This window comes from Cystoisospora suis (genome assembly GCF_002600585.1).
Source record: "Cystoisospora suis strain Wien I chromosome Unknown contig_2562, whole genome shotgun sequence".
NCBI lineage: Eukaryota > Apicomplexa > Conoidasida > Eucoccidiorida > Sarcocystidae > Cystoisospora > Cystoisospora suis.
Window position 1 is genome coordinate 19,084 of NW_027155360.1, and position 18,091 is coordinate 37,174.

Sequence of the window (18,091 nt, forward strand, 5' to 3'; positions counted from 1 at the left end):
TGAAACTAAAAGCTTCGGAAATTCGTGCGTACCCTATCAACACCGACTTTGCAAAGGTTTCTGTCACTCATGGCGCATGCGTGTCACGCCGCGCACTATGGCAGACAAGGGGCGGGTCAACCGCGAGTTAGCGACACACTTGAAGCGGGCTAACTCGTTCCGTAAACCCTAAAGCCGGGTGGCCTACGTCGAGAAATCTCTGGACGAGCATGCGTCTGCATCATCTTCGTAGCAGTACAAAGAACTTCCCAGCCGTGACCTGTCTCGAACACGAGGGCCTGATCCCTCAAGCTGTCGGAAGGGCTAAGTCGCGCTCAACCGTTGATCCTACGACGATTCATACGTCTGTGCTGCTGCGCTCAGGCGAGAAACAGGACTAAGCACACCGCCGAACAACGAAGCTTGACGGCCGCAGATAAGTGCTCAAGCGGACAGCCGCTGCAGGTTCTACTTTGAGGGCATCGCCCCCGATCCCTTTCTCGGACCCTTCAGGCCAAGAGTTGCGAGGCAGGTTGTGTTTCAGTCTAGCTCCTGCTGTCCTTCCAGTTTGAAATCGGTCCTCCCTTGCCTGTTGTCCGGTCAAGCGTGCCGTGCGCTGGTCTTCCATCACCCGTGCTGATGCAACAAAGACAGGTCGTTGCTGGACTGATGCAGAGTCGTACAATATTTTTCACGTCTTGGAGGTCAGTGTTCCTCCTGGTCGCTGCGCTGGCTGCGCTAGGATTGCCGCTCTCCTACGGTTGCCAGGCCCAGGCATTTGCTTGGCAGGTCACGAGACCGCTTCTGCAGAGAGCGAAGGCGCAGAATCTTGTAGCATGTTCAGGAACCTCTTTTGATTGCATGATAGGCAAGTCCCCACAGGAGGCCCTGAGGCTAAGCCCTTAGTGCCTTGGAGGCTTGCAGCCACACGCCGGTACCGGACAACTGGAATCGCCGGGCGTGAGCCAATATACTTGCCAGAGCCTCGGAAGCTGCGACCGCCTAAATCGAACCCGCGCTGCACGAAGCTCCCCTCTTCCACACACTGCGCAAAGGTCGGTTCAACAGAACAACGAAATTGCCGGTCAACACAGTGTACGCACATAATCAAGTGAAAGGTTTGACAAGAATGCGACGGCGAAAGCTGCGGCCGGGTTGACGGTATTAAGCTGCCCGCGCTGCCCTGAAAAGGCGCCGTGGGCGATCACGGGGAAAAACAATGCGATTTTGACGCTATCATAGCCAGACTTCCCGAGAGAGAACTCGGCACCGTGCCTCAAGCACCCTTTTTGATGGACATGAACATGATCGCACTCACGCCGACGATGACAGCACTGATCAAGCCGGCTTGGGTCAACTGTGCGAACAGATCCGGTGTGGTTCCATATCGTTTTCTTTCCTTCTCTTGTAAGATGTCGCACGCATTCACGCACTCAAAAGCAAAGCCCCGGGACGACCCGCTCATCGGTTTCCGTGAAAAATTGAGGTTTCTGCTCACTTGGTCTTGAAGAAGTTTTACGTGTTTCCGCGCATCCACGAGGCGCTGAAAAAGCTTCCCCGAGTAGCTGGATGAAACAGCTGTTCCACTTCCGCCTCCGCTGCGGCCGACAGTACTTCTGGAGTCACGAAGTGTGCTCTTGAGTTGCCCCATGTCTGTTTGGGTATGTTGTCTTCTCTCTTCCACTGCGTGTGCTTCAGTCTTTGGGCACCCGCCGCTGGCTTCGCTGTAGTGGGGGGTAGTTCCTTTCAGCGAGTGACTCCCGATCTGCGGTGACGGCACGCCGAGGCGCGCTAGCTCGTGCAGCCGGGCTGGTGGTAGGTGTTGCCGCGTAGCCAGTGTGCCCCAGCTGACGCTCTTTCGGTCTTCACCAAGGTGCAGAAGCGACCTGTAGAAAGCCGAGAAACGCCTCTCTGCTAATTCAGAAAGAAAGGGTCCACTCCGTTCTACTAGAAGCAGGCGCAGGAAAACCGGAGACAGCGGCGGAGCGCCATCCAGTCGCGGGTATCCGTACCGTCTGTCCTGCTGCAAGAAATCCGAGTGGGAGTCCAAGAGCAACGGAAATGATGTCACAGCCAGTCGTAAAGAGGTCACGCACCATTGGCATGCCCTGGCGTCTTCTAGAGGCGACAACCCGCATACATCCCTTCCCGGAAAAACCGCGTCTCCGACAAAATGAGGAGCCAACCTCTTTTCCATTGCCTTCTGGGGATCGCTACCTCCGGCGACAGCCCCTCCAGGAGGCAAACTCAATGACCAAGACTGGTTTCCGCATCTTCTAGAACCCAAGCCCGCGGCGGCTACAGAAACAGAATCAGCCGCACTGACATTCTCTTTGTCGGCATGGCTGCTATCGGCTCTAAGGCGGTCGCCCGGTCTGCCGCCTCCGCAGTTGCCACACAGATTACGACACCCTGATTCTCCACATGTCGGTTCGCACTTCCCCGCGTCATCGCTTTGCGCCTTTGTTGCAGCCCGTGTGTTCCTGTCCTGGTCGTCTACCGGTTCATGGTCACCACTCTCGCCGAGCATCGCCGGCGTTACGCACCCCCTGGCTTCAGCTTGGTGAAGAAGTGCTAGAGAATGACAGTGGGGAAGATCTTCTGAACACAGCCGCAAAAGCTGTCCTTCGTGGAAGCTTGAATCGCAGGGACAGGCATAACAAGAGACCTGCTGCACGTGACTATCTCGCGGCCGCAGCCCGATGGTTGGGCGGGAAACTATAACTGCGCGCCCAGCGGTTGCTGATTCCAGGACCCGCTGATACAAGGAGGTAATGCCGACCGACGACAGCTTCGCGTGGTATTTCGCTCGCCTGCGTGCACACAAGGCACGACAAAGCGCCGCTCAGACGCCATGACTAAAAGGTCCCGGACAGCACAGCGGGGGACGGGCCTACTATAGGTGCCAACCCCCGAACACAGCTTCTAGCCCACAGATCGTGATGCCTCCGGGAGAACTGCCACAGACGCTGAGCGTCTCTCTGTCTACTTCTTCAAGCTCCTGCCCTATCGCCCGCTAACGACACAGAGGACCCGTTCTCACCAGTGTCCTAGATTCCTAATGTCAACTGTGTCGCACTTGCCCAAAACGGGGACGACGCAAGCCAGGTTTCGCAGGTTCTGCAGAAGCGAGAGACTGCCGGCACTCAGTGCGACGGACGAGGGCTTCAGTAGCCAAATGACGAGGTGGATCTGCAAGCAGGACAGAGAACCGCGCACACAGACGAACATACAACGCAACTCTTAGCGCACAACGTAACAGCGACGGCCCGACTAACCCTGAAGCCTAAACGGAAGGAGTGTCAACGTAGTTGCGAAGCATCCCCCTGCGCAGACAAATTGGAACCATGACGCAGGGTGACCGAGAAACAGCACGAACCTACGATACAGCGGATAAGGTAACAGGCACCTCGACGGGCTCGCGCGAGTAACCGCGGGGTCCACTTCCAGGCAAAATCTCTATCGTTCACGCGTGCCTGGCGACGCCGATGCTAAGACGTCCAATGCTGTAGTAGAGCTGAGCGTGTTGAATAGCTTGAACGTGAGATCTTCCCACGTTCAAGCTATTCAACCCTGACAGAACGGGGGCTTCAGCACCCCATCGCACACACCGAGTGTCCGCGTCCCCATCTAGACAAAGAGACTGACTCGCTTGTCGGGGAACCGTCCCGGTTGCTTCGTTTTCCCGAGGTAATCCAGCAGCTTCAGCTCGCAGTAGGGCACGGAGAGCAGCGGATTCACAAGCTCTGTCACCGCGACTGTACAGGGCGGAAAGCTAACAGAACTCGACCTGTGAAGTGTCTTCCTCAGCCGGGTGGCGGCTTAGCGTGAGCGGCACTTTTTATTCAGTCTGAAAACTGCGGGCCCTTATGCCTGCGACTGCGCGGTCCCGTTTGGCTTCCAGTTACCTACACGAGAGGCGCAGCGGCTGCGAAAAACGCTCGTGTGGTGGCTACGTGTACGTCTTGGCAGTCACGGCGCAGCTGATCCTCCCTGTTTTTTGTCAATCGCCCCAAGACAGCCTTCCCGTTATCGTCCCTGCCGGACTTTCCAGAGCCGCTGACACACCTCCGTGTGCGCCACGCTTGCTGACGAAGGAGCTCGGGCGAGTACAGAAAACTTGTCACTCGGCCACATGTGGGCTACGCTTCCCTGCCCCCGACCCGCTAGCTGGCACTCGTTTTGCTCCGCAGGGAAAACAAAAAAAAACGGTTACCTTGAATGACACACCGGCCTTCTCCGAGGCGGAACACCACCTCCTCCCCACAGCAGATACGACGGGCGGAAACGCGGTTCCACTGCACGGACAAGCCGGCAGAACACAACAGGTTTTCAATCAAGTAGGCACCACTCGGACAGGGCGTTCGTACAGCCGCATGTCTTTACCCGAGCGAGAACAGCTCTTAAAATACCAATGACCACTCTGCGAAACCCGTCGCTAAGTTGCAAACCGTTTCACGAGCTTTGCGTCGTCCCAGGTATAGCCTGCAGTAGCCCCGCTGGCCCCACCACGCTCAGTCGGCTACGCGGTTCGCCGCTTAACTGGGACAGAAAGCCGAAAGCAGACGCGGAACACACTTCACGGCGCAAGAGACCAAAAAAGAAACATGGGGGCCAGCTGAGGCACGCTGTGCTTTCTCTGTCACCGACCGGACCACGCATGGACTCTGAGCAGGGCACACGCACGTTCATGAACATCTTGTTCAGGAGAGTTGTCTTGCCGGAGTCAGGATCGCCTGTCACAAGGATGTTGATCCGAAACTTCGCCGGGTAACACCTCTTGAGTTGCTTCTCCAGCCTGGCCTGGAGCTGCAGAGAGTCGGCATCATAGCAGCGGAGGAACCTCAAAAGCCTTGCAAGCTCGTATGTCGGCTTATATCTTGTACAACGCGGATCTGGGGGCGCGCGCGGAGGCCGTCGACGGAGCACAGGCAGACCCGCGGTCCCTGTCTCCCAGGCTCCCGTAACACACGCTGCAGTCGTCAGTCTCACACAGTCAGACAGGGGTGCCTACAAATCCGACCATACAGCCAGAGCCGTCCCCGGCACTGACGGCAGCGATCTACTGACCTGAGAAACCGAAGCTGGCGACGGAGCTCGACTTTCCTCGCCGTTGCTGCTTGCCTCTCGAGTCTTAAAGCATTCTTTCAGGGACTGCCCAAACAGCAATCGATCCGCCCCCGTATCGGAAGTCGGCTGTATGACGCGTCGCAAACACATGTAGACACGAGCTCGCTACATTCGCATCAAGTCTCGGAAGGGACCCCAGCTACTGTAGAAGCAGCTCGCAGCACAATGGGGATGCCTCAACAGTCTTGCAGACATCAAATCTCCCGAGCACGCACCCAGTTACAAGACAGCAGTTGCACTCCACAGTAGCACAGGCGAAGGCTTCGCCGACTGGCGTTAGTATGATACTCTAGGTTGCTGTCGCGGTTGACGCGAAGAAGTGCACGTTACTCGTCGCCGGCGCAGGTCTTGCAGCCTCTACAGCTGCCAGGTGTAATAGGCCTGAGAGAGAGGCGGCGCATAGAGTGAGGAGTGAGACTCATCGGTGCCCCCCACACAGCGAAGGAGATGGTGACAAACATAAGTACTGTCGATTTGCAAAGACATTGGGATCCCCGAATGTTCTCGCTTCAACCGTGTACGGTCCACATGAGACTATGATTTACGTTGACAGTAAAGCCGCGTTCCGCACACGAACACAACGAGTCTCCACAGCTGTGCATACGTTTGATGTCACGCGTAGGATGCCACCATATTCCCGTCTCGGTACTTATACCAGGATGTGTTCGGCCGATCAGTCTGTGTCGTTAGCGTCATGAAACAGATGCCCAGGCAGAAACCTGTATTTGCGCTAGGACAGCGTGATATCTAAATCTGCCGGCCCGCAAAGGCTGCTTTGCGGAAGCAGTACTAGAGTTTCTCCTTGTTGAGCAAACAAGCCCTTCACCATCGACGCCAGGTGACTATGGCAGTAGTGAGCTCCTGGGGATAAATCCCCGCAATGCAGCCACGGGCGACAAATACTTGTATCTTGAGATGGGACCCGTAGTCAGACAACACGGCACCCGACGTTGAATGCACACCGTGAAAAGGTTCCGCACAGAAAGTTTAACCACAGTGTAACCGCGCGACTGGGCGCCTGCCAACTACACGAGTTCTCCTGTTATCTCAAATACCCCGAGGTCTCTTTTATCGGACGCGGCGACCCCTGCATTTTGCCATGTGCCGCCTCTCCCTCAGGCCTATTGAACACGGCAGCTGTAGAGGATGCAAGACCTGCGCCGCCGACGAGTAACGTGCACTTCCTCTCAGCTCCACTTTCGGCCTAGACAAGCTCACACCTTCTCACCATGTGCTGGCTTTCTAGGTTTGCTCCCTTTTCCGTTGTCCAGTCCAATCTCCGTTCTCGTGCTTGCAACCCGCACCTGGGCTGGTGACGTGGGTAGCTTCTTCCGGTACGGAGGGCAGGCTGACACCACTTGAACCACGTTAATGCTTCACGAACAAGTGCTCATGGCGTTAGCTCGTGGACACCTTTACATACGTGGCCAGTGGCCCGCAGACTGAGGAACAGGTACAGTGCCCCGCTACTTACCTGGTCGATCCACAGGCCCCTTGAGGCTGTCGCCCTTGAACTGGCAGCGCGAGGCAGTCGCCAGACAGCTGAACCCGGCACCTCCGTGCCGACAGCTGCATCGCGAAAGCAGGGAAAGGGTGCAACTTCTACGCCTCCCGCGCAGAAGGGATGATTCGCATGCGCGGTCGCTCCCTGACCCCGGGATTCCTCCCCCGACTTCCGTCTAGGGCTGACTGCTTCGTCGGTTTTTCTCTCAGCCGGCCGTACAACTGCCCCTGACGGCTGGTGCTGTTGCTGCTGCAAACGCTCCTCCCAAAGCAAGACAGCCGCCTGCACAAGCCCGAGTTTTGCTTCAGAGCTCGGCGCACTGCTGTCGCTTCGGAGAGTGAGAATGGGACCCGGACCGCCAATAACCTCCCTCGGCTGCCACGGCGGCTTGCCTTCTGGCGGCTCAGCGCTTGCAGAACGAGGCCGGGTACCGATACATGCAGCACCAATCTGCCCATCGCGTTGTGGCTGGCTGCAGTGTGACTCGCAGTGATTCTGACGCAACTGAATCTTGTCACCGCCGTCCCCACGTGGAAGCGTCGCACAGCTGCCGAGACCTGTGGCTGACAGCGCACGGCTCCAGCAGAGTGACGCTCTTTCCCCGCTGCGCAGGGGCGGTCGTGAGTTACCCCCAGAAGACGGAACACCACTCCGAAATGCTGTTAACCGGAGCCGGGCCGCCGCGCACTCTCCGCCCTGCTGCTGGGAGGTCTCTTCAGTAAACAAGGGGTAGCCCGCAACGCTTCGCGCTTCAGGCATCTCTCCGTTCAAGCGCGCCCAGCGACCGTGACAAGAGTTCATGCCAGTATCAGCAGACAACGAGCGAGTCAAGTCAAGCTCCCTGGTCTTACCGCTCGGCGCACATTCCTCGCTCCCCAGTCCCGAGCCAAAGGATGGTAGTACCCCCCGACTCGCTACAGACCTGCGCGGATGCCGGGAGGGCTTGCCACGCGCCTTCTCGATCTGACCTGCAGTCCTACCCGTCCGTTCTCCGGGTGTGTCGTCGGCACCGTCTTGGCCTCTCTCGACAAAAAGTTCACCTCTTCGTTCTCGTTGGCATGCGTGTTCCGGCTCTTCCGTTAACTCACTGTCTTCCCCTCGCGCCTTTGAGACACCGTCAACGATGGCAGCTTCGGTTGCTGTCGAAGCCGGACGCCAGCGTCCCACATCGGAAAGAGTACCGTTATCCCAACTCGTCTTCCCAGGAGAAGCCCCTCTTGGGGATTCACCTCTTGCGTGCGCTTCCCCAACACCAGGCACAACACTTCCTCCAGCTGCACGAGGACTGGTGCCACCGCTCCTTTTTCTTGTGAGAACTCCATTCTCTAACTCAAACACTTCTCCGCTACACGGCGTAGCTCCGACACTAACGACTCGCGCCTCCTCTACAGTGACGCCTGAGAGAGACCCCGCGTCTCGTGAGCTACTGCTGTTGCTGCGACTGTACATGCTCTCGCATGCCCAGTCACCACTGTTCACAGGCAGCGGCGAGCCAGCCGTGTAGTCACGAAGCAATCCACCCCACGGATGCTCATCACATCCGGTTTCACTGTTGACCCCACGCCGAGTCGGAGAGGCTTCAAGAACTCTCACTTCGGAGGCTACGGCGGCGCCCACGTCACGCCGTACACTTGAGACTGCCTCTTCTCTTGATCGCACATCCTGCGTCTCCCTCACTTTCTCACATCCGCTCCACTGCAGGCGCTTGCCCTCGAGACGAAGAAATTCCGTAGACGACAAAGAGGAAAGGTGAGCCATACTCTTACTGGTGGAGCCCTGCCCAGTCGAGCAGCCCCGATCCCCCGACTCCTGTAGAAAACGGCTGGAGGCGAGCGCCCGCCTGACAGCTTGTGCGCTCCTGATCGTCCGTAAACCCGCCCACGCCAAACCAGTCGAGGAGCGGCTTGCTGTTGCGGGTGCCCGCAGCAGTCGTCATCTGTCCATTGCCTGTCACATGCGATTGTCCTTGCAGGAGACACACATCCTGCCTGTTACATCATGCGCTTCTTTTTTACGTGAAGCGGCCCGCGTCGTGTAGTTCACATTTAGTACTTAGGCGCTCTGTATCCGCAAGATTCCCCGGCCTGCTGAGCGCCAGACAGATTGAAAACGAAAGAACTGAGGTATGAGACCAGTCTGGCGAGATAGTACAGGTAAGGAATAGAAACGAAGGCGTAAAGCTAGGGCTCTTCACTGGAGTGACGTTCCATTTTGGAGTCCAAACTGAGAAAGATGCGCAACAATCGGCGCTGGTGTCTGCGTGGCGCAGTGACTGGTCAGCAGCACACACACCTGTCAAAAACTCATAACTTTACTGACGAGGCGCTTACGCCTTCCACCCAGAACTGGATTCCGCCGCTGCAGCTTCGGGAGTCGGAGAAACCACAAACAACGGGACGGCCCAAACTGAACTGCGTGCCCTTCTGGAGAAACCCTCCGACCTGAAGTATGCGACCGGCCACACATAGACTCCCGGGCCAAGTTCTCCCCGAACAGTATGCTTCATTGCGTCAATACGCTGCGGTTACCCGGTGGCCTCGGTATCATCCCATCAAACGAATTGTGGCTTGCATGTTGAGACCAACAAGGGTCTGCATCACCCGACAAATCGACCGCATCTGCCACAGAAAAAAGGCGGGACCACTAGAAGCGATCCTTGGCTCGCGGGTCCTTAGCGTAGCAGGGCTGCGAAACTAAATACCCCCGTATGCCGAAGGAGTTCGGACAAGATGTTTTTTTTTTTATAGTAATTCCTGCCCGGGACCGACGATCCTGGGTTCCCTCTCGGCTCCCTAGAGGTTTGGGTGCCTCGATTGTCTGCGGAGCCGCAAAGTCGGAGGGGGGGGCGGGCAAGGCAGCCGACTGGGATAGCCAGTTCGGTCCGCCTCGGCCTGTGAGCGCAGATTGAAGATGAAATTACCGCCCTGTAAACTGTCAGGTTGCCGTTCCTGTGCTGGCGCCGCGGCCGCAGCACTGCGCTAGGGACCCCGGGGGTCTGAATTGCAATGGCGGGTAACCTTTTCCGGACCTAACCGGATAGAAAGTCTTCATTTGTAGAAAGGAGCTCTAGTTGAACAGAAAATTAGTTAACAGTGACGGTCAGGGCCCCGCTCTCGCTTCCGACAATCGCCGCCTGCCACAGGAGTGTTGCGTTCGACTCGTTCGGACGAAGTTTCGAGATTGTCACACTATAGTCCGGCAAACCAATAAAAGCTATCAATCCCAGCACAGAAATTAGAGAAACATCGGTTCTAGAAATCACTACCAACAAAAAAAATTTCCGCCCCCTCGTCTCGCTCGTCGCCGCCCGGTGCTACCGCGCCGACCATAGACTAGGCAACACTCCGCCTGCCCTCACACGTCCAGCGTCTTCCCGCGGCCGTAGGCCGTGCTACAGTCGCGGACGTCACTCTACGTGTAGTAGCGAACACTAAGCAGCAATAGGGCCGAGACTCTTGCTCGTGCTGAAGTGATTCGCTGCTACTACGGTAAAGTCGCGGCTTGGCGGTAGCCGGGTGCGCACGGTCAACTCTGACCGCGCATCAGTTCCGAAATCTCACTGGCCGGTTGAAAAAGATCTAGCCACTCCGGCGGAGCTCACGTGAGCCGCCGAGCCTGCACCTCACCAGCGACTCGTCTTTCTCGGCTGCCGGAAATTACAAGTTGCGACAAACACTCCAAGGAAGCGCGCCAAGGGCGGTGTTAGGTTCCGCGTACCTAAGTATGCCTGGTACCGGCGCACGAGGATGACAGTAAAGCGTTGGCGATTAGGCCCGGCAACACTGCTAGGTCTTCCGGCGAGGCATTCTTATGGGAGTGCCGAGCCCTGCTGGCGTGCGTCTCATAGGACGCTAGAAGGCGCGCAGCCCAGTTCCCTGATTATACATCAAGCTGCAGGCCGGGACTCTAGAGGGGTGCGCCCTCCCTCCGGTAGGGTGTACCTATCTTCTCGAGGTACCTCCGAAGGCACTCCTGGTATCAGATGGCTTCAGAGCGGTGATAAACTCCGAAGAAACCTCTCCCTGAGCAATGACCCGCCGCGGCAAGTACTGGGAACTCCTGACTCCCGCGCCATTTGGGCGGAGGGTTTGCGAAACAATCGAGCGTTGTTAGGCTGTGGGGTATGTAGCATCGTGAGAATTCCGAAACGCACAGACGCCAGGAGGAACACTCCCGGCTTATCATAAATGGTGGTGCTGCTATAAATGATTAAATTAGATAAAAACCACTAGGGACCGGCCCTCCAGTTGCTTACGCATACAAGCATCCAAAGAGGAAGAACCCTTCCCGAAGTGCCGACTGTGTCGTTTTTCTTACGTAACTGAACGGGCCTAATGCCGGCCGTGGTTCCCCACAACGCCACGCCAGAGAGGGAGACTCGGGACTGTTCTCAGCACTTTGCTCGGGGGTCGGATAAGAGGAGATTCCTCAAGCTTGGAGTGTCCATACTCGTCGACTAACGACTGACAAGAAAAAGAAACCGGGATGTTTACTGCCTTTGTCTTCCCCCTGCAGAAGGCTATCGAAACAGAAAGCCAGCTCCACAGAGCGAAGCCCAGCAGAGTGTCGTGGTATCAGGAGCATCGAGCACTTACAAGTATTCACTGCTTTTTATTGTTACGTTTTTACATTGGTTTCATTTACTACTCCGTTCGGCGTCCTAGGGCTGCACAAGAAGCTCGCTCCGGTTCAGGACCTTTCGCGCGCTTCCCAGACCCGCCCGGCGTGCTTCCACAGCGCCCCGCACTCGGGGAACACGGGCAGATACCGCAACGCAGTCCCTCGCCGCCCATCTGCCTGTGCTTTGCCCCAGGAAACAGGTAGTGAGAAAGCTAGCTCAAGAACTCCTCCTCCCGGAGGCACACTATATGGTCGAAATCCACCTCTCTCCTGTAAAAGTCTCGGACAGTTCTGACTATGTAACCCATCTCTTCTCGACTGAACTTCAGAGGGAGCGAGTCCAGCCCTTCGGCCGTGGTTTTCCACTTTTTGAGCAAGCGCTGCCGACCAGGGAGCCTCCAACCGCTGCCTAGGTCGATGACACTGCTCCGCTCATTCGCCTGAGAGACAATTGCAGGCGTCTCCTCTCCCAGCTGGGAACCGATGAAATACCGGGCTTGAATCAGCGCCTGCCAAACGAACAGCTCGATACCATGGACCACAGAGCAGCCCGCTCCACATGCCTGACGCGCAACGCACGGAAACAGGTTCTGCAATAACGACGCTCCTCCAATGCAGGTACCAAGAGACTTCCTAGAAAATATTGTTTCGTGCTGCAACCACAAACCTTAAATCCCGAAGTGGCGTCGTCTCGAGAAAGAAAAAACCTTGCTTTTATCTTTACCTATAGCAAAAAGAACTCACCCGAGAAATCTATTGACGCCGCAACCCTGACAATCAATTTCTCCAAGGAAGAACCAGCCGTCCCCTACAGAAGGTTTTTCTTATGCGTTGTCGGTTATCGTTCTAGTGGCAGAGCCTCCAGCCCAGAACCAACTGCTTCTTTCGAGCTGCCCGGGATGTTTAGTGTATCTCGGCTACTGTCACTCCACTGACCGCAAGTTCACTGATTGCAGCATCAAAGATCCTCCCACACCGAGACAACTGTTTTTATGTAGGCACATTCAGTAGGAGGGCTATACAAGAGCGGCAACAGTACCTTAGACCAAGCTAAGGCCAGCAAGTGCGGAATGACAAATATCAAACGAGCACTGTCCAAGGTGCCGGTCACGGGGCTCTACATTACCTTTTTGACCAAAGGGGTCAACACCGGCCTGTAGGCCATCTCGAGGACCAAGGGCTGTTCTCGCCAAACCAGCTCAGGAATCGCGAGCTGGGCGGAGCCGGGAATGGTTCCCACCTGGAGAAAACGACAGCGTTTCCAAAGACCTGCTGCCAATACATCTGCGAACCCCGCCGCCCCTGGGTCCCATAAAGTGAGGTTCATACAGTCAGAGCTACGGCAGTCTCCCTCCTTGCCAGCTGTCCCTTTCTAAACCGCTTTCGACTGACTGAACGCAACAACGCAAGACCGGTCCCCACGGCCGCCTGCTTCCGGAGAAGGCCTCGCGACACCCGAAAAGAACGGCTGCCGACCGAGAAGCCATCCGTGTCCTCGCGAAGACAGACATGGAGACCTCAACAAATTCACAGGGCTTGTCGGGTTTTCCATCAGAGAAATTTTTTCGAGATAATCCCACCCTCAGGCCATTCCTACTGCAGAACGTCCGACCGGGACTTGAGGGATCTTCTATTTCTCCTGGTATATCCAGACGCCTCGTCAACCTGTGTCCCCGCCAGAACCTGGATGCTCGACGCAGGCTTCCTACACACGGAGCGACAGAATACCGGATAGGCCTTTCAGGAAAGCTGGTGCTTACCACAACGTGGAAACGAGGACGCTTCACAGTCCGCCGCGGACCGGGCAACCCGGTCTGTGGCAGCAGTGGCGGTCGCGAGGGGCTGTCCCCGTCCGGCGCCACTTCCAAAATCTCTACACCAAGCTCCTCTGCCAAAGCTGCTCCGCGGGAACGCGTACGGTTCAGAATGAAGACGTTCCCCTCCGGGTCACTACCATCTGCGTTGTCCTCCTCTGGCTCATCACGTACGAGTCGGTGAACCAGCTTGCAAGCATATACGGCCGCTCGGGCAGCGCCTCCAGCGCCCAGGACGAGGAAACTCGAGGAGCGTGATAGCTGAAAACCCCAACCACAATGGTCTTCCTGTATGACGTGTGAAAACTTAGCTTCTATCAAGGCAGTCATGGGTGCTGTTGAACCCCGCTGATCACGCGTGGCGGCGAAACGAACACAGGCGCAGTCGCTCAGACTGAGATCTGACCTATCGAACAACCCATGCGACCGCGCGGCAATGTAGCTCTTCGGAAAGTTCTACGTTTTCTAAACATATCCTGGGACTTCTTCTGAATCCCGTGTGAGATCCAAAAGCATGCCCTCGGAGGAGAAAAGCGGGTCTCGATCTGATACAGTGACACGTGAAGACGAGTCACGGACAATTTCAAGACACTGCTGTTTTGCGTCACACTCTCAGGCCGAAGCGCCTCCACGACAGGAAAAAGAAGGTCCGACACCCTCCTGAACGGACGTACAGTCAGGTGCACGTATCGACGTCCTTTTCCATACCCGGGGACACCGAAGAAGAATAGCCTTGACTATGGCAGCGTAATCCGTGTTCGCACCACAAAGGTCGCCTGTATCATTCCGATAAATCGTATTCACCTGTAGCGAAACACCACCCGCCAAGCAGAGACTACGCGGTTCACCTGGAAGTAGTTGCTTCATCATGAAATAGGAAAGGCCGGCCAGGCTACTACTGCGCTTGAGGTAGAGACTTGTAGTACCCAGTGGCGCGACAAAAGACGCTGTCGTCTGACAATCCACCTCCCCCGGACGAACCTGTGGCTACGCCCGGCTGACAGGAAGGTGATGATAAGGCAGCCCGCGATATGAAAAGGTCTGGCGCTGTACGAGGCCGAGTGCGATTTGCGGGTGCCGCACCCGTACTATTACTTTTTACATTCAGTCTCGAAGGAACGGGGAAAACTAGATTAATGATGATAGTGAAGAGGCCACTAGCGACGAACGACCTAAACATTGAGCAAACAGAACAGACTGGGATTCTCCGAGCATCCGGTCATCTGTCTCGCCGACTGTCGCCTGTACCTCCAAACGACGTAAAGGAACGAAGTCACTTGCAGCCGCACCTGACGCTGAATGCCTTCAGAATACGTGCTGACAAATGCAGCTTGAGCGTGCGTTTCCCTATTCGAACCCTGTGCGCCTCTTCACTTATTACAGCGTGTATACCTTCTGTCCGGAAAGCGGATCAAGAACCACCGCATGAGATTCCCGGATTTCGAGCCAAGCACACTTTGCTTACCGCCCCAATTTCCTGTGCAACGGGATGAATATGATTGAGAAGCGGAGCAACAGATTCCTTCAACGGGATCGTCACGCACGCTCCCCCGAAAGACTTCAGCGGGGCTGCCCGGAGATACTGCCAAACCATTCGTTCCACGAGTGGTCCGTCCTGCCGAAGTGCGGCTCCTTTCTCCTGTCCCAAGTGTTCTGTCTGATGACTGTCTTGACCGGGCAGCTTTTCCGATTTGCCTCCATACTGGTTCAGTTGTAAAAGCTCGTGCTGCACCGCTGGCGGAGGAAACAAACTGAATATGCACTTTGCTTTAGTAGCTGGTCGGAGGGAAAATATGCTGTTGTGTACGGTAGGCGAAGGCGACGAAATGGTGGGGAAGCCGAAGAGGAAAAAATTTACGCAGGGCAGCTTCTGCCGCTCCCGCTCTCTGAACAAACTGAGCGCGCTGAGCTGTCCCCACGCCTGAGAGGGGAAACCCAACATCGTGACACAGCACACGCGGTCTGCTCTCCATCACCACTATGCGTAAGAGTGTGAATCCCTCTCAACAGTCGTACACGACCAGAGCCTGTAGGCGTAGAGCCTGTCCACTTTTGAGTGATGGCGCAGTTTCCACGCCTCAAGTAACACAACCTTCACGCGTCATGCTTACGTGGACAACCGATGTACAAGCACAAAACAACGCCGCGTATCCGCTGTCTCTGTGCGACACTATGCTGTTTGGCAACACTCTGTCACACTCGCCCATCACTCGCCGCTCTCGCGCCTGCAGCACGCATACTCACGTTGGACCGCTCTTCGCCCTCCAGGCAGCTCGGCGTGAAGTACTCGTTCAAAACGCGGGACAGGCGCCCATCCGGGCCTGCCTCCAAGAAAATCAGTGGTCGCCCAAGTGCATCCGAAAAATCTTGCATTCTGCTTTTGATGCAGGACTCAAGCCGTCCCTCGGCAGGGAGCTGCTTTTCCGGCACCCCCGGATCCTCGACCACGACTGTACCATACTTTGCCTCAGACGCATTGTCTGCTTCACTTGTACTGGTCAAGGATTTGCAAGAAAAAGACCGAACAGCACCGTCAGAGTCTGCATGACCGCCGTAGAACTTCTCAGATGCCTGCTCGCCTTGTTTATTGAAGTAACCCTCTTGGCCTCGCACGCTTTCCTTTGATAGCTGTAAATCTTGGGGCGTACACACCACTTTACAGATGGACGCATAGCAGTAAGACACCTGCGAAAGGAAATGCCTGAAGTCACAGCAGACGTCAGCAACTTCGTTACACTTCATTTTGACCGAGCCATACGATTCGTTCTTTCCCCCAAATGCATCCGAAACTCCCTCCTCTCGGCTGAAAATCACACAACGAGGAATCTTCGCCGAGTAATCCTCTTTCCAGCAGATCGTATGCGTTGGCTCCGACTGCCAGCTACCTGGGAAAAACACTCTCCGAAAGATATCGGGATACCGAGCAACCCGAGTGCTACGAGAGTACGCGACAATCGAAGGCAAATCTGGAAATGCGACACGCGTAGAACTGCCGACGACATGCATTCCGCCTACATGATAGCGTACGTGCTTCGTCAGTGAAAAAACCTTTTCTGCTTCTTTTCTGCTCTATTCTGGGCTCGGGCTTCATTGTGCATCAGCCTCCCCTGACAAGACTACCCCCTCGTCGTCAAAGAAAAATTACTTTTTCGTCCAAACCCACTCTTATAACAATAGCCGCCATCCAGGCACGGACACGCGAGCAGCAGGTGCCTCGCAGACACTTAAACTGCACTACACCGGAGCAGCAGCACTCTAGACAGGTTGAGTGCCACGAATGAAATTTGGTGGCTCCTGCTTTCGCAGTGGGAGGGAGGAGCCGATGACTGATACTTAGGAAAGAGCAGCCCGCCTCACAATCGCACGCCACACCCCATGGACTGAGCCAAAGGTTTTTCTTCGCGCAGACCGTCGCTCGCTCGCGCGAATCGCCGACTCAGTTAAACCAGTGCTACCGAAATCGAACAGCCACGCACCCGCAAACCAGTTCGAGGGAACTTGCTAGATTTCTTTGCATGTCGCCGGCCCCTGACCAGGGAGTGTGCAAAGAGGCAATGTAGCGCCGCCCCGGAGGAGTTAACAAAATTACCCTTTCCAGAAACCATGAGCGCACCGTCAGGAGTGCACCGCAGCTCTCTGGCTCTTGGGTCTGACCACCAAGATCAATCTCGAGTTTCTCAAAGTGAGTTTGTGACACTGGCATCTTGAGAAGGTCATCTTCATCGACAGAATACCCCGGTGCACCCATGCTGTCCTCGCTTTTCACCCCACTCTCGCTCCTCCGCCTGCCGCAGTTGTCCAAACGTTGCCGGAGACAAACCCCAGCGTGCCGCCATAGGCGGCCGTGCGCGCGCATCAGTTCCTTTTCCTCCGAAGTCTGAAGCTGCTGAATCTGTCGAGCCTCGATGTCAGTCCAGTCCGGACACAAGCGCCCGGCCTGAGCAAGCAGTGCCACGTACGCGGCTACATGCCCCAAGCGTCTGCCCGTTTCTCCATTTGCCACTGTCGAGCATTCTCGTGCACGACTTGTGTCCTTTTCACATCGACTACCTGTCTGTTTTGACTTTCTGATGCTTGAGGTTTCGGTCTGATCTTGATCGCGACTGAGCGACGCCGCGACCTCAGGTGCGTCTGCTTGCTCTCTCCCACAGCACGTAGAAGAGAGGCTGCAACTACCGGAACATAAGTGATCCGTCCGCAGGTCACTTGCCAGCTTGTCTAAGCACGAGATACGGTCGCACTCCGACACGGTGGTAGTACAGCAACGCCAATCACCTCCAATCTCTTCTTTCGCGCGGAGAAGTTGGTTACAGGCTAAGCGACACCCCTCGACGAAGAGGGGCTGGCCAGGCCCGAAATGGCCCCCCTCCGGGCTGGTGCGAATGGTGAAGACAACTGGCTTCCCAGTAAGCAATCTGCAAAAAAAAAACAAAGAAGATGTCCCTGGCAGGTCTGCGATAGGCAGACAAGTGTTGCTCACTCCTGCGCGATGAAAGATACCAGGTGCGCTTGGAGCCGTGTCTTGTGAGCGCTGATTGAAACTAGAGGCGCACGCGTCCTTCCTGCTGGGACTAGCAATCGCTCATCTGCGCAAAGTGTCGAGGCTTCCGTTGACAATCAGGTGCTTCAACATGTCTGTGCGAAAACAACCAGACCACTGGCTACCTCGTCTCTACGAGTGAACAGATCAATACCAATGAACCTCCTGCCTGGCCCTACCGCAGATCACCCGGAAACAGTTGGGCTTCCCTTTTTGCGTGGGTGTCCCAGGGAGTGCAAGGCAGCTACCAAGATAAACTGCTGTTTGCCTTACATTCCTCGCCACAACCGATTCGATGCCAACATCCATCACCGGCAGTCAGCGGTTCACCAAGGCTCGACGATGCAAGCCTGAGGTTGACGAGGGGCCGCCGGTCTACACATCAATCTCATGTCCACTTTTAACGTTCGACTGCCATATTACTTTGGGAGACGAGAGCTGAGTCCAACACTATACGCGGGGAAGCAATAATGTACTTTTGTCGGGCGTGTTTCTCGTGCTCAG

At 56.0% G+C, this 18,091-nt stretch overlaps 3 protein-coding genes across 3 annotated transcripts in view; 1 reads left to right on the forward strand and 2 right to left on the reverse strand.

The window, feature by feature from the left end:
* CSUI_005283 (uncharacterized protein) overlaps nucleotides 1-4,012 on the forward strand; it is a 7,823-nt gene extending 3,811 nt beyond the window's left edge. The window contains exon 2 of the mRNA XM_068065460.1: nucleotides 1-4,012. This exon is cut by the window's left edge and continues 1 nt beyond it. Coding sequence (XP_067922567.1) covers nucleotides 1-131 — 131 coding nt within the window. The 3' untranslated portion in view covers nucleotides 132-4,012.
* On the reverse strand, nucleotides 718-8,422 carry CSUI_005284 (septin; the record flags this gene model as incomplete). Its single annotated transcript, XM_068065461.1, has 6 exons — nucleotides 6,584-8,422; nucleotides 5,050-5,175; nucleotides 4,666-4,788; nucleotides 3,059-3,171; nucleotides 1,478-2,792; nucleotides 718-783 (listed from the first exon to the last, which is right to left on the reverse strand). The coding sequence occupies exons 1-6, from the start codon at nucleotides 8,369-8,371 to the stop codon at nucleotides 718-720; spliced, it is 3,531 nt and encodes a 1,176-aa protein (XP_067922568.1). The 5' UTR covers nucleotides 8,372-8,422.
* Nucleotides 8,423-11,034: 2,612 nt separating this feature from the next.
* Nucleotides 11,035-18,091, reverse strand: part of CSUI_005285 (shikimate dehydrogenase substrate binding domain-containing protein) — a 20,728-nt gene continuing 13,671 nt past the window's right edge. Inside the window, exons 13-18 of the mRNA XM_068065462.1 lie at nucleotides 15,292-17,462; nucleotides 14,513-14,968; nucleotides 13,756-13,851; nucleotides 12,994-13,308; nucleotides 12,360-12,473; nucleotides 11,035-11,796 (exon numbers count right to left, since the gene is read on the reverse strand). Of these exons, the coding sequence (XP_067922569.1) occupies nucleotides 16,499-17,462 (964 nt within the window). The 3' untranslated portion in view covers nucleotides 11,035-11,796; nucleotides 12,360-12,473; nucleotides 12,994-13,308; ... (1 more) ...; nucleotides 14,513-14,968; nucleotides 15,292-16,498. The remainder of the gene's footprint in view (nucleotides 11,797-12,359; nucleotides 12,474-12,993; nucleotides 13,309-13,755; nucleotides 13,852-14,512; nucleotides 14,969-15,291; nucleotides 17,463-18,091) is intronic.